Below are 16,568 nucleotides of genomic sequence, written 5' to 3'. Positions count from 1 at the left end.
AATCCATTCATGTGTGTTTTTATTAGTATTCAAGAATTCTTCCGCTATTTTACTTTTGATTTGTTCCCAAGTCCTTAACGCTTTTACACATTCTCTTTAAGTCATATGGGTAGGTTGCGCATAAGAGAATTAGAGTTGTGAGCATAAAAGATACAATGCATCATTCAAGACTCATGTTGCGCAATATATTTGCGTTGGTGTAGAGATGAACAAGGTCACATCTGCACATGAGTCAGTATCCTATAAATAGAAACCAAAGTCAATCATTTGAAGGGGATGGATTTGGACAAGTCATAGAATCCTTGCTTCCCTAAGGAGGTGAGCTTATATGGATTGTGAATGAGAGTCAGGTATTGATATATGGATTCTATGAACACGTCATATGATTGGAAATGGTTGTTGGTCATCTCCCTCGGTCTAAGGACCAGAGGAATTACCGTAAGGTCCCTCAAACACCCTGACTACGACTTCATTACACTAAGGCAGAATCCCTTAACATTGAATTTTGGCTAGATCAATTTGTGCCATCTGTGGGGCTGACGATGTATAGATTTATCGAAATTGAATTGATATGGTTTGATGGTTTCAAAATTTATAGATAACACGTAAATCTGTTTCATTTCAGGAATCTTTGTCAATATTTACTATGAAATGGCCGGAGATGATTACAGGAATTTCCAATTGTATAAGAGCAAAAAAAAAAAAAAAAAGGATATTTAATTTTTAGTGGAAAGGATTAGGCTCTTGTTATTTCAATTAATTCACAATTGTATAAGAGCAACTAAAAATTAAAATTTAAAAAAAAAAAAAAAATTCAGTGGTGCTTCAAAAGAATCTTGTTATGAATTTTTAATAAAAACAATTTTTTTTTCCTATAACCTATTTCAATATGCCTTAGACACAATAGTAGACAAATTAATTGATAGTAGATGTCTATTCTTAAACAAACTTTCCAACAACATGAACTAACATAGTAGCATACATATATATATAATTACATACTTCCATTAATCTAAGGATTATAGTTTGACATATCACATACTCCGTATTATAACCCAAAATACGTAACCATCTAAGTTGTGTAGCATAGCAGCAAAAAACCACACGATTGATCAGTTGAATCCGTAAGTGCAAAAAACATTGGGGCCTGAAAGCAGCAAAAGGATAAGACGACACCAGTTGTTTACTTGCAAGTTAGTAGTATATTATACTCCGTAACAGTTATCAAGTTGGACCATATGGAAATCAGAAACTTACAATTTCCTATGACGAAGGTTGTGATGCTGTAGCAAGTTCATGAAGACAGACATTTATGCAACCTTGCTTCTCATCACATTTAATCTTCGTACAATCCATAATTAATTTTATAACAGTGTAAACCTCTGCACGTAAGCTAGAAAAACATGAATGAATCCTATCGGTCTTTGGAAGCTTTTTTAGCCAGTTTTCAATCTGACCCAACTTCGAAATAATGCCACAAATCTTGACTTTCCCTTGTTCAATCTGCACACTCATATCTTTCAAACAATTCGTGATCTGTATTTCCTTAGTGTCAAGTTGCTTTTCATGAATCTTTGTTTCCCTCTCATGATGGATTTTTCCCTCCTCTAGCAGCATCTGCAGCTCAGCCATATCTTTTTGTGCTGATGTGGCATACTCTACTGCTTTCATCTCCTGCATAATATCATACAGTTTACAATGAACATTATAATAGTCTCTGTTTACTGCAGTGCCCCACAAAATGACAAATATTCAACAACGGGTTCCATCAAGATCGCAACCCATCAAGAGATAAAGTATCGTATTCAGTTATTTCATGATAATATGTATCCTGAAGGTCTCACGTATTCTGCAATTTCTCACCATGATTTTCTTTACAACTTCAAACACCACATACAATGCATAGTAATAAGATTATAAGGCCATGGTGTAAATACCTCATACGAGACCATTGTGAAGGTTGCATCAGGAGAACTATCTAAAAAGTAGTTTTTTACTTTAGTAGGCATAGTTTGTTGCTCTGTCGAGAATGGATCATGTGGATAAACCTTTAAATGCTTTAACTTAGCAAATGGAGAAGGCTGATGTAAAATTATTTCCCCGAGATTGAAAATCAACTGCAACAAGTTTAGATTATAAGAAAAATAAACTTTTAATGTAATATTAAATATCTAATCTATCTAGTAACATTTCGTCTTCAGCTAAGTGTTTGGATCATAAGAAAGAGAAACTTCATATAGAGAGCCTTCTTAAAAAATGCTTCATAAAAAGTGCTTCTTAATATTTGCATTGTGACCTATGAATCCCAAATGAAACGTGTCATGTAGTATTAAAGCTTTAGTTGATGTTATAAAAGACATCAAAGACATTGTCAAACTTCACAAATAAATGTGAATAAAATACAGCTTTAGTTAGTGTAATAATAAAATCTCAAATTCCACAAGGAAATGTGACCTAGACACTTTCAATAATCAAAATGGTAGGCATAATTACAATGACCATGACAGTAAAAATACTTATCTTAAGAAACAAATAATGTTGTTTTGTTAAGCAATATATTCTCTAAGAACCTCAACTAACCATGGCTAAGTAAGATAATGTTCATTAAGATGCGTATTATTATTATTATATAGATATAGATAGATTAAAGATCAAAACTAATATACCTGAGTTACATCCAAGTTAAGCTTAATATATTTGGCATTATGTAGCTGATGAAGTAGAGCAACAAATTTATCATATTTTGTTAAGCAAGCTTTTCCGGTCAATTTACAAGCTTTTCCGGCCAATTTCCGGCGATCGAACAATCACAGACCTCATACCTGGCCCAAGATCGTTTCTTCGCATAGGAAATTACCACCCTGTGCTTCACCACAATTCTACCGCCGGACGCCGCCGCCGCTTGTAACCGGAAATTTATCTTTCCGGCCGGTTACGTTTCTCTCTCTCGATCTATCTTTGTGTTAATTGCTTGCTGATTCCTGCCTATACTTATATATATTAGGAGTAAACCCTTATCTATATATATATATATATACTAGTTTTATGAGCCCGTGCGTTGCACGAAAGCTGTAAAAATTAGTATTCGGTAACGTTAGTATTCATACTTATCAAATGGAAAATATATATACAATGGAAAAAATCCATTTATTATCAATAACATTTGTATCGAAAACATTAGTATTAAATACTAACGCATAGATAATGAGCCCGTCCATTGAAACAATTTTATGATTATTTGAATATGAATCTTACTTATGAATGTTACGGAAAATATTATAATCATATAAATTTAGATAATTAAGTCATATAATTAAGATAATAAAAATAATAGTTATTATTATTGTTATTATTATTATTATGTTAGGTATAAGTATTTAATTTAGATAATTATTGGAGTATTTTATTTACGTATATAATATTTATAAAATTAAGATAAGATGATTATGGACTTAATATTTACGTATATAATATTTATATTTATAATATTTGTAAGATGATTATTATTTACGTATATAAAGCATATATTTAGTTAAGGAAGAGTAATCCTGAGTTATTTTAGGGAGTTTTAATTATTTAATTCAGTTTAATTAAGAAAAATAACATGTATGATTATTTAATTCAGGTTAATTAAGAAAATGACACGTAATATTATTTAATTCAGATTAATTAAAAAATTGACACATAAGATTATAATCACGCGATTTATAATAATGTATAGATATATATATATATATATATATATATATATATATATATATATATATATATATATATATATATATATATATATATATATATATATATATATATATATATATATATCATTGTTATATATATTCATATATTTATATCATATTTATATAGATATAGATATTACTGTTATTTTTGCTTTCCATTTTGAAATCTATATTAGCTATAACTTACATCTATTTCTATTTATCTTCTGTTTTTAATAGTGTAGGTAACTATAAATACTTATTTAACATAGTCATATCTTAGCTTTTACTTAGGTCATCTTTTGGTGTATAGGTTAATATAGATCTTACGCATACCTATGGTCACTTGAGGTCATGTCCTCCTAGTTTAGGGGTGGGTAGGCCTAGAGGGGATAGAGGCGGTAGTAGGGTAGCCACCCTTGGTAAGATTAGAGTGGGTAGTTGGAATATAGGAACCTTGACGGGCAAGAGGATTGAGCTCGTTGATACCTTTATCAAGAGTAATGTGGACATAGGGTGTGTTCAAGAGACTAGATGGAAGGGTGAAGGGGCGGTAGATATTAAGGACTATAGGTTGTGGTACTCGGGTTCTAGGATAGCACGGAATGGGGTAGGTATCTTTTTGGGAAATCTACATAAGGATAACGTTGTTGACGTGGGTAGGTTTAGCGATACGATTATGTCGGTTAGTCTAATTATTAAGGAGGAAACTTTCACGGTCATTAGCGCGTACGCACCTCATGCGGGTTTAAGTGATGCGGAAAAGAAGAGTTTTTGGGAATTGTTAGATGAGGTAGTGCGAGGGTGCCCAGTGGATCATCGACTAATTATAGTGTAGTGACCCGAACTTTTCCATGTTTATATATATATTAAATGAAATTGTTATTTACATGATTAAGTGTTTCCAACATGTTAAGCAATCAAACTTGTTAAGACTTGATTAATTGAAATAGGTTTCATATAGACAATTGACCACCCAAGTTGACCGGTGATTCACGAACGTTAAAACTTGTAAAAACTATACGATGACATATATATGGTTATATATATAGTTAACATGATTTTATTATAAGTATGTATCTCATTAGGTATTTTAACAATGAGTTATATACATAAAAATGAGACTATTAATTTAAGAAACTCGAAAACGATATATATAACGATTATCGTTATAACAACGTCTTACTAGGTACATATGAATCATATTAAGATATTGATACACTTGGTTAATTATGTTAAATGATAAGTAAATATATTATTAAGTGTATTAACAATGAAATACATATGTAAAAATAAGACTACTAACTTAATAATTTCGAAACGAGACATATATGTAATGATTATCGTTGTAACAACATTTAACTGTAAATATATCATACTAAGATATATTATATATCATAATATCATGATAATATAACAATTTAACATCTCATTTGTTATAATAAACAATGGGTTAACAACATTCAACAAGATCGTTAACCTAAAGGTTTCAAAACAACATTTACATGTAACGACTAACGATGACTTAACGACTCAGTTAAAATGTATATACATGTAGTGTTTTAATATGTATTCATACACTTTTGAAAGACTTCAAGACACTTATCAAAATACTTCTACTTAACAAAAATGCTTACAATTACATCCTCGTTCAGTTTCATCAACAATTCTACTCGTATGCACCCGTATTCGTACTCGTACAATACACAGCTTTTAGATGTATGTACTATTGGTATATACACTCCAATGATCAGCTCTTAGCAGCCCATGTGAGTCACCTAACACATGTGGGAACCATCATTTGGCAACTAGCATGAAATATCTCATAAAATTACAAAAATATGAGTAATCATTCATGACTTATTTACATGAAAACAAAATTACATATCCTTTATATCTAATCCATACACCAACGACCAAAAACACCTAAAAACACTTTCATTCTTCAATTTTCTTCATCTAATTGATCTCTCTCAAGTTCTATCTTCAAGTTCTAAGTGTTCTTCATAAATTCCAAAAGTTCTAGTTTCATAAAATCAAGAATACTTCCAAGATTGCAAGTTTACTTCCAAGTTTTCTAAATCCATTCCAAGTAATCATCCAAGATCAAGAAACCTTTGTTACTTACAGTAGGTTATCTTTCTAATACAAGGTAATAATCATATTCAAACTTTAATTCAATTTCTATAACTATAACAATCTTATTTCGAGTGGAAATCTTACTTGAAATTGTTTTCGTGTCATGATTCTGCTTCAAGAACTTTCAAGCCATCCAAGGATCCTTTGAAGCTAGATCTATTTTTCTCATTTCCAGTAGGTTTATCCAAGGAACTTGAGGTAGTAATGATGTTCATAACATCATTCGATTCATACATATAAAGCTATCTTATTCGAAGGTTTAAACTTGTAATCACTAGAATATAGTTTAGTTAATTCTAAACTTGTTCGCAAATAAAAGTTAATCCTTCTAACTTGACTTTTAAAATTAACTAAACACATGTTCTATATCTATATGATATGCTAACTTAATGATTTAAAACCTGGAAACACGAAAAATACCGTAAAACCGGATTTACGCCGTCGTAGTAACACCGCGGGCTGTTTTGGGTTAGTTAATTAAAAACTATGATAAACTTTGATTTAAAAGTTGTTATTCTGAGAAAATGATTTTTATTATGAACATGAAACTATATCCAAAAATTATGGTTAAACTCAAAGTGGAAGTATGTTTTCTAAAATGGTCATCTAGACGTCGTTCTTTCGACTGAAATGACTACCTTTACAAAAATGACTTGTAACTTATTTTTCTGACTATAAACCTATACTTTTTCTGTTTAGATTTATAAAATAGAGTTCAATATGAAACCATAGCAATTTGATTCACTCAAAACGGATTTAAAATGAAGAAGTTATGGGTAAAACAAGATTGGATAATTTTTCTCATTTTAGCTACGTGAAAATTGGTAACAAATCTATTCCAACCATAACTTAATCAACTTGTATTGTATATTATGTAATCTTGAGATACCATAGACACGTATACAATGTTTCGACCTATCATGTTGACACATCTATATATATATTTCGGAACAACCATAGACACTCTATATGTGAATGTTGGAGTTAGGTATACAGGGTTGAGGTTGATTCCAAAATATATATAGTTTGAGTTGTGATCAATACTGAGATACGTATACACTGGGTAATGGATTGATTCAAGATAATATTTATCGATTTATTTCTGTACATCTAACTGTGGACAACTAGTTGTAGGTTACTAACGAGGACAGCTGACTTAATAAACTTAAAACATCAAAATATATTAAAAGTATTGTAAATATATTTTGAACATACTTTGATATATATGTATATATTGTTATAGGTTCGTGAATCAACCAGTGGCTAAGTCTTACTTCCCGACGAAGTAAAAATCTGTGAAAGTGAGTTATAGTCCCACTTTTAAAATCTAATATTTTTGGGATGAGAATACATGCAGGATTTATAAATGATTTACAAAATAGACACAAGTACGTGAAACTACATTCTATGGTTGAATTATCGAAATCGAATATGCCCCTTTTTATTAAGTCTGGTAATCTAAGAATTAGGGAACAGACACCCTAATTGACGCGAATCCTAAAGATAGATCTATTGGGCCTAACAAACCACATCCAAAGTACCGGATGCTTTAGTACTTCGAAATTTATATCATATCCGAAGGGTGTCCCGGAATGATGGGGATATTCTTATATACGCATCTTGTTAATGTCGGTTGCCAGGTGTTCACCATATGAATGATTTTTATCTCTATGTATGGGATGTGTATTGAAATATGAAATCTTGTGGTCTATTGTTACGATTTGATATATATAGGTTAAACCTATAACTCACCAACAATTTTGTTGACGTTTAAAGCATGTTTATTCTCAGGTGAATACTAAGAGCTTCCGCTGTTGCATACTAAAATAAGGACAAGATTTGGAGTCCATGTTTGTATGATATTGTGTAAAAACTGCATTCAAGAAACTGATTTCGATGTAACATATTTGTATTGTAAACCATTATGTAATGGTCGTGTGTAAACAGGATATTTTAGATTATCATTTAATCTACGTAAAGCTTTTTAAACCTTTATTTATGAAATAAAGGTTATGGTTTGTTTTAAAAATGAATGCAGTCTTTGAAAAACGTCTCATATAGAGGTCAAAACCTCGCAGCGAAAGCAATTAATATGGAACATTTTTAATCAATAAGAACGGGACATTTCAGTTGGTATCAGAGCGTTGGTCTTAGAGAACCAGAAAATTTGCATTAGTGTGTCTTATCGAGTTTGTTAGGATGCATTAGTGAGTCTGGACTTCGACCGTGTTTTCTTTAAAAATGATTGCTTAACATTTTTGTTGAAAACTATATATTATTAACATGTATATATTATGTGATATATTAATCTCTTAACATGTTTGATATTGTGTGATAGATGTCTACTTCTAGCACAAATCCCATTGACTCACCTAATAATAACGAAGAGTCGAATATATATTGGACTGATTCACAAGTTCCCGAAGAAGAACCGGAAGAAGAATCAGAACCGGAAGAAGAATCAGAACCGGAAGAGGGGGAACCGGAGGAGGAAATAGAACCGGTGGGGGAAATAATAAAACGGTTAAGTAAAAGAAAATCCTCAACCAACCGACCAAGGTTAATTATGGTCAATGGTGTTTCCGCCAAGGAAGCAAAATATTGGGAGGATTACCAATTCTCCGATGAATCGGATTCCGACGAGAATTCCGATGATGTTATAGAAATTACCCCAACTGAATTTAAAAAGGCAAAAGAAAATAATAAGGGAAAGGGCATAAAAATAGCGAAATCTAATTCCAACCCCGATGAACTTTATATGTATCGTCAACCCCCGAAGCCCTTAAGTTGTAACAATGACCCGGGAACCTCTAAACCATCAGGTTTTTCTAAACCGTTGTGGAAAACGACAGCTCGTATTAGGGGAACATCGTATATCCCTAGAAACTTGGCAAAACGAACCAAAACCGAAGAAGAAGAAGAAACGAGCGAGTCGGAATAAGATAGTTGTATTCGTGTGTTGTAATATATGTAATATAGTGTGCTTATGCTTTATGATATATGTAAAAATTGCTTGTATTAATAAGTATTTTTTTTTTATGAATCTAACTCTTGTCTATTTTACAGTATAAAAACACAAAATGGATAGACAACCCCATATTTAAAGAGACCTACCCGGAGACATGATTGATGAAATCTTGTCTAGAGTCGGTCAGAATTCTTCGGCACAAATATTTACAGCGAAATCAGTTTGTTAAGACATTCGAAGAACGTTCCAAGAATGTCTTGGTTTATAAGAGACTTTCGTTTGAAAGATGGGGGATATCACATTGGGAAACCCATAAGTTACGATGTGTTTACTTTGACGCATATATTGCGGGGAACCCAAATGCTATTTTACGCAACGGGTTAAGAAATTATTTTGACTCAATGTATCTGAATATAGGACTTCATGATTTAGAAAAAGCGGCTAACATGCAACATAAAGAAGCATGCTATGCTTACGGGTTAGTAATGTTCGCTTCTCACCAAAGTGAGAAAAAGAACATCGGGCTACAACTATTAAACAAAACGTTCCCACAAGTGACGGAGTCGGTAATTGGGGTAAGAAATGAGGTTTTTAGGTTATTACGAGACTGTTGGTCATTACGTAACCCTCGTCCCTTTGACGACGTTACAACACGCTGTCTTATCAACGGCCATAACGGTTATGTTCCACAAGACCAAGGATGGGAAGTAGTCCTAGTAAAACCAGAATGCATGACTTGTTTCTGGACGTATGAATTACGTGTCTTTATTGCCTTTGCTGAACGACTTGTGTACTAGCTAGAATTATCTTCACAACTATCTTGCATCAAAGTTATTGTGTGCTATATTTCATGCTTTATGTAAAATAAGCGGTATTGTAAGTTTGTAAAATATTGTATAAAATTTTGAACGCGAAATATTATTATAATCAGTTTTTCATATAGAATTGTAGTAGTTGAATTGTATATTAGCTACTAAGTATGAACTTAACGGGTAGGTACTACCCGAATTTAAACTTATAAAACGCTAATATGAAGAAAAAGCTTTTATAAATGAGTTCATATTATGCTACGAAATACTATTAACTACTCTTAATATTCTGTATGATTAACTTGTTCCATTTGACTATTTTGAAGGAAATGGCACCGACTACTCGACACACCGTGAATATGAATGAAGAGGAATTCCGTACTTTTCTAGCTTCAAACATAGCCGCAGTACAGGCTGCGCTACATACCAACAATAACCTTGGATCTAGCAGTACAGGAAATCGTGTAGGATGCACCTACAAAGAATTCACTGCCTGCAAACCTTTGGAATTTGATGGAACCGAAGGACCGATCGGATTGAAACGGTGGACCGAGAAGGTCGAATCGGTGTTTGCCATAAGTAAGTGTACTGAAGAGGACAAAGTGAAGTACGCTACGCATACCTTCACAGGTTCTGCGTTAACATGGTGGAATACCTATCTAGAGCAAGTGGGACAAGATGATGCGTACGCACTACCGTGGTCAGCATTCAAGCACTTGATGAACGAGAAGTACCGTCCCAGAACCGAGGTCAATAAGCTCAAGACAGAACTTAGAGGGTTACGAACCCAAGGATTTGATATTACCACGTACGAAAGACGATTCACAGAATTGTGCCTATTGTGTCCGGGAGCGTTCGAAGATGAGGAAGAGAAGATCGACGCGTTTGTGAAAGGATTACCGGAAAGAATCCAAGAAGATATAAGTTCACACGAGCCCGCCTCCATAAAACAGACATGTAGAATGGCTCACAAACTAGTGAACCAGATTGAGGAAAGAATTAAAGAACAGACGGCTAAAGAGGCTAATGTGAAACAAGTCAAAAGAAAGTGGGAGGAAAACGGTGATAAGAATCACCAATACAAAAACAACAGCAATTACAATAATAATCGCAACAATTATCCCAACAATCGCAACATCAATCGCAACTACAACAAACGGCCCAACAACAACAACAACAACAATAGCAACTACAACAATCATCCCAACAACAATAACAACCGCAACAACAACAACAATCAGAAGCAACTATGCCAAAGGTGTGAAAAGTATCACTCGGGGTTCTGCACCAAATTTTGCAACAAGTGTAAAAGAAATGGTCATAGCACGGCGAAGTGTGAGGTCTACGGACCAGGGGTTAACAGAACGAAAGGAACAAATGGTGTCGGAACGAGTAATGGCGGAGCAAGTAGTGTCGGAGCAAGTTATGCCAATGTAGTTTGTTATAAATGTGGAAAACCGGGCCACATTATTAGAAATTGCCCGAACCAGGAGAACACGAATGGACAAGGCCGCGGAAGAGTTTTCAATATTAATGCGGCAGAGGCACAGGAAGACCCGAAGCTTGTTACGGGTACGTTTCTTATTGACAATAAATCTGCTTACGTTTGATTTGATTCGGGTGCGGATAGAAGCTATATGAGTAGAGATTTTTGTGCTAAATTAAGTTGTCCATTGACGCTGTTGGATAGAAAATTTTTACTCGAATTAGCAAATGGTAAATTAATTTCAGCAGATAATATATGCCGGAATCGAGAAATTAAACTGGGTAGCGAAATATTTAAGATTGATTTGATACCAGTAGAGTTAGGGAGTTTTGATGTAATAGTTGGCATGGACTGGCTGAAGAAGGTGAAAGCAAAGATCGTATGTTATAAAAATGGAATTCGCATTGTACGAGAAGAAGGAGAACCCTTAATGGTGTACGGAGAAAAGGGCAACATGAAGCTACATCTTATTAGTAATTTGAAGGCACAAAAACTAATAAGAAAAGGTTGCTATGCTGTTCTAGCACACGTCGAGAAAGTACAAACTGAAGAAAAGAGCAACAATGATGTTCCCGTCGCAAAAGAATTTCCCGATGTATTTCCGAAAGAATTACCGGGACTACCTCCACATCGATCTGTTGAATTTCAAATAGATCTTGTACCAGGAGCTGCACCAATAGCTCGTGCTCCTTATAGGCTCGCACCCAGCGAGATGAAAGAACTACAAAGCCAACTGCAAGAACTATTAGAACGTGGTTTCATTCGACCAAGCACATCACCATGGGGAGCTCCTGTTTTGTTTGTCAAGAAGAAGGATGGTACATTTAGGTTGTGTATTGACTACAGAGAGTTGAACAAACTTACCATCAAAAACCATTATCCACTGCCGAGAATTGACGACTTATTTGATCAACTACAAGGCTCGTCGGTTTATTCGAAGATCGATTTACGTTCTGGATATCATCAAATGCGAGTAAAGGAGGATGATATTCCAAAAACTGCTTTTAGGACGCGTTATGGTCATTACGAGTTTATGGTTATGCCGTTTGGATTGACTAACGCACCAGCTGTGTTCATGGACCTTATGAACCGAGTGTGTGGGCCATATCTTGACAAGTTTGTCATTGTTTTCATCGATGACATACTTATTTACTCAAAGAATGATCAAGAGCACGAAGAACATTTGAGAAAAGTGCTAGAAGTATTGAGGAAAGAAAAACTGTACGCTAAGTTTTCAAAGTGTGCATTTTGGTTGGAAGAAGTTCAATTCCTCGGTCACATAGTGAACAAAGAAGGTATCCAGGTGGACCCGGCAAAGATCGAAACCGTTGAAAAGTGGGAAACCCCAAAAACTCCGAAGCATATACGTCAATTTTTAGGATTGGCTGGTTACTACAGAAGATTCATCCAAGATTTCTTCAAAATAGCAAAACCCTTGACTGCATTAACGCATAAAGGGAAGAAATTTGAATGGAAGGATGAACAAGAGAAGGCGTTTCAATTATTGAAGAAAAAGCTAACTACGGCACCTATATTGTCATTTCCTGAAGGGAATGATGATTTTGTGATTTATTGTGACGCATCAAAGCAAGGTCTCGGTTGTGTATTAATGCAACAGACGAAGGTGATTGCTTATGCGTCTAGACAATTGAAGATTCACGAGCAAAATTATACGACGCATGATTTGGAATTAGGCGCGGTTGTTTTTGCATTAAAGACTTGGAGGCACTACTTATATGGGGTCAAAAGTATTATATATACCGACCACAAAAGTCTTCAACACATATTTAATCAGAAACAACTGAATATGAGGCAGCGTAGGTGGATTGAATTGTTGAATGATTACGACTTTGAGATTCGTTACCACCCGGGGAAGGCAAATGTGGTAGTCGACGCCTTGAGCAGAAAGGACAGAGAACCCATTCGAGTAAAATCTATGAATATAATGACTCACACTAACCTTACTACTCAAATAAAGGAGGCGCAACAAGGAGTTTTAAAAGAGGGAAATTTAAAGGATGAAATACCCAAAGGATCGGAGAAGCATCTTAATATTCAGGAAGACGGAACCCGGTATAGGGCTGAAAGAATTTGGGTACCAAAATTTGGAGATATGAGAGAAATGGTACTTAGAGAAGCTCATAAAACCAGATACTCAATACATCCTGGAACGGGGAAGATGTACAAGGATCTTAAGAAACATTTTTGGTGGCCAGGTATGAAAGCCGATATTGCTAAATAAGTAGGAGAATGTTTGACGTGTTCTAAGGTCAAAGCTAAACATCAGAAACCATCAGGTCTACTACAACAACCTGAAATCCCGAAATGGAAATGGGAAAACATTACCATGGATTTCATTACTAAATTGCCAAGGACTGCAAGTGGTTATGATACTATTTGGGTAATAGTTGATCGTCTCACCAAGTCAGCACACTTCCTGCCAATAAGAGAAGATGACAAGATGGAGAAGTTAGCACGACTGTATTTGAAGGAAGTCATCTCCAGACATGGAATACCAATCTCTATTATCTCTGATAGGGATGGCAGATTTATTTTGTAACGACCCGGAAATTTCCGACCAAATTTAAACTCTAATCTCTATATGGTTCCGACACGATAAGCAAAAACCCTAAAGTTGACCCGCACTTTTTCGATCGTTCTATACTTATAAGATTAATATTTACATAAATTAAACATTACCAACATGATAAGCAATCCAAATTGTTGAGACTTATGTTTTCGAAAAGAGTTTTACACAACGTTTGACCGTCTAGTTTGACCGATGATATCACGAACTATACAATATATGATAATTATACGTTTGTGTATATATATGTATATATACATATTTAACATGATCTAAGAATGTTTTAATATCTCATTTTGTATTAATAACAATAAGTTATAAGTATATTTTGAAACTACTAACTTAAGTTTTCAAAACGATAACCATACGTAACGTTATTTGACTTAAATACTTATGACCTATAATGTTTATACATATATCGTATAAGTAATGTATTTAATCACTTTTAAAGACTTAAATACATAAAACAATATAAGTATATTTACAAAAGATAGCTATATTTGAATCCTCGTTCCGTTTTCTCAAAGATTTCTATACGTATACCTAGGGTATATGTACCCGTATCATACGCAGCTTCTAGATGTATTTACTATTGGTATATACCAATAAAAATCTGCTCCTTAGCAGCCTTAAATGATTAAGAAACATGTGGAACCAACCATTTGTCAAGTAGCATGAATTATTTAGCAAGAAAACAAAGTTAGGTATTTTTTTTTCCTTTATAACCTAAAAACGTTTTTATGCATGCACACCATTTCTTCACCCCATTTTCTTATACTTACACTTCCATTTCTCTCTCAAAATACTCTTAACTTCATACTTGATCATCTCCAAGCATTTTCCCCATCATTTAGCTTCAAAAACCTTACTTAAACACCATAAGAAAACCATACAAAAACACTTCAAGAAATCCTTCCAAGAACACAAACTTACTTCCAATCTTTCATCCAATTCCATCACCCTTTTGGTTCTAGCTTTTTACTCCTCTTTTACAGAAACCTTGTCCAAGGAACTTGAGGTAGTATCTATGTTCATAACCTTATTCGATTCATATATATATAGCTATCATATTTTGTGGTATACAATTTTAACAACAAGAACATAGTTTGAAAGTTTTCAAACTTGTTTGCAAACTAAATAGATCCTTCTAACTTAACTTTTAAAATACTTCAAGACCTGTAATATAACTTAAATATATGCTAACTTAACAAGGTATAACTTGGTTTTTCAAAGAATATCTTAAAAACTGTTTTTACGACGTCGGAGTGTAACCGGGGACTGTTTTGGGTTGGATAATTAAAAACTATCTTAAACTTTGAATTGGAGGTTTATGTTCTGGAAAAATGATTTTTACTATAAATATGTTAACACATAGAAATTTCATGATTTAATTCAAAGTATAAGTATTTTTAGAAAAATGGTCATTAAGTGTTATTTTTTTGTAACAAAAATGTTTAACTTCATAAGTTTCACTAAAGTTTCACCTATGCCGTGTGATTTTGAATACAAACCAAGGTATTTTCAGTTCATAGTCTTAAAGAGGGACTCGATCCAATGAGATGGCAAGTTGAATCAACGAAAACGGATTTGTAACGAAGAAACTATGACCGAAACAAAATTGGTTATCCTAGACTTGTTTAACTTCGGGATTAATTGGGAAAAATTAAATAAATCACATATTTCTAAGATAACATGATATTTTATATATATGTACTTATAATTCAATTTTATATGGTTCAGGATCACCCGTAAACAACACGAGAAGATTAATCATAAGATCCCATGTTTGTACGCAACACGTCATTTGACAACACCGGTACTTTATGTACGCAACACGTCATTTGACAACACCGGTACCGTGGGTCAAGATTAATCTCAACCAATACATATACGATGGGGTTTTATTTATTTCGTTGGGGGTTTTATTTATTTCATTGCGGGTATATTAAACATCTAAAAATGAACCATTAAAATTGAATTACTAACAACGAGCTGCTAACTACGGACTAAGGAATTATTCAAAGTATTAAAAGTATAACAAGTATATATATGTGACGTTTGTTTAAAAATAAAAGGTATTGATATATTATATATGGATAGGTTCGTGATATCAACCGGAGACCAAGTCAAATTATATATATCTTCAAGACGAAAGTGAGTATATAGTCCCACTTTTAAACTCTAAATATTTCGGGATGAGAATACATGTATTTTATGTTTTACGTTATGGACACAAGTAACTGAAAAATATATTCTACGTTGAGTTGTACCACTGACATACTTCCCTGTAGCTTGGTAACTAATATTTACAGCGGTATTGTAAACGCGAATCCTGTTGATAGATCTATCGGGCCTGACAACCCCAACCGGACTGGACGACCAGTATTCAACGGTTGCACAGTACTTCGTTTCGTGACTACACTTGGTACAGTGTAGTAAGATTTCATATTAAAGGGAATATGCGACGTGATTAATTGTTAAGTATGGTTACCAAGTGCTCAACCACTTAGAATATTTTTATTAAAATGTTTATATATGAAATCTTGTGGTCTATATTTATATCGCTGTCGACATTAAACCTATATCTCACCAACTTTATGTTGACATTTTAAAGCATGTTATTCTCAGGTATGAATTAAGTCTTCCGCTGTGCATTATCTCGTACTAAGGATACTACTTGAGGCCATTAAGGACTTATATCATAAGGCGTTGCATTCGAGTCATTGAAGTTCATAGAGACTATTATTAAGTAAATGGCGGTTTAGGTCATTTGAATATTATGAAATGTCAGGCGAATATGTCAATTATGGATGTAACTATAGATTGTCTTTTAAGAATAAATGCAACGTTTGTAAGATGT

General features: G+C 33.6%; 1 protein-coding gene across 1 annotated transcript in view; it reads right to left on the bottom strand.

The window, feature by feature from the left end:
- Positions 1–878: 878 nt before the first annotated feature.
- LOC139858352 (uncharacterized) overlaps positions 879–16,568 on the bottom strand; it is a 31,815-nt gene continuing 16,125 nt past the window's right edge. Inside the window, exons 3-6 of the mRNA XM_071847204.1 lie at positions 2,667–2,747; positions 1,938–2,117; positions 1,258–1,674; positions 879–1,147 (exon numbers count right to left, since the gene is read on the bottom strand). Of these exons, the coding sequence (XP_071703305.1) occupies positions 1,264–1,674; positions 1,938–2,117; positions 2,667–2,747 (672 nt within the window). The 3' untranslated portion in view covers positions 879–1,147; positions 1,258–1,263. The remainder of the gene's footprint in view (positions 1,148–1,257; positions 1,675–1,937; positions 2,118–2,666; positions 2,748–16,568) is intronic.

Source organism: Rutidosis leptorrhynchoides, chromosome 7 (assembly GCF_046630445.1).
Source record: "Rutidosis leptorrhynchoides isolate AG116_Rl617_1_P2 chromosome 7, CSIRO_AGI_Rlap_v1, whole genome shotgun sequence".
Classification (NCBI taxonomy): domain Eukaryota; kingdom Viridiplantae; phylum Streptophyta; class Magnoliopsida; order Asterales; family Asteraceae; genus Rutidosis; species Rutidosis leptorrhynchoides.
Note: the sequence above shows the minus strand (reverse complement) of the source record. Positions and strands in the feature narration are given on the sequence as shown.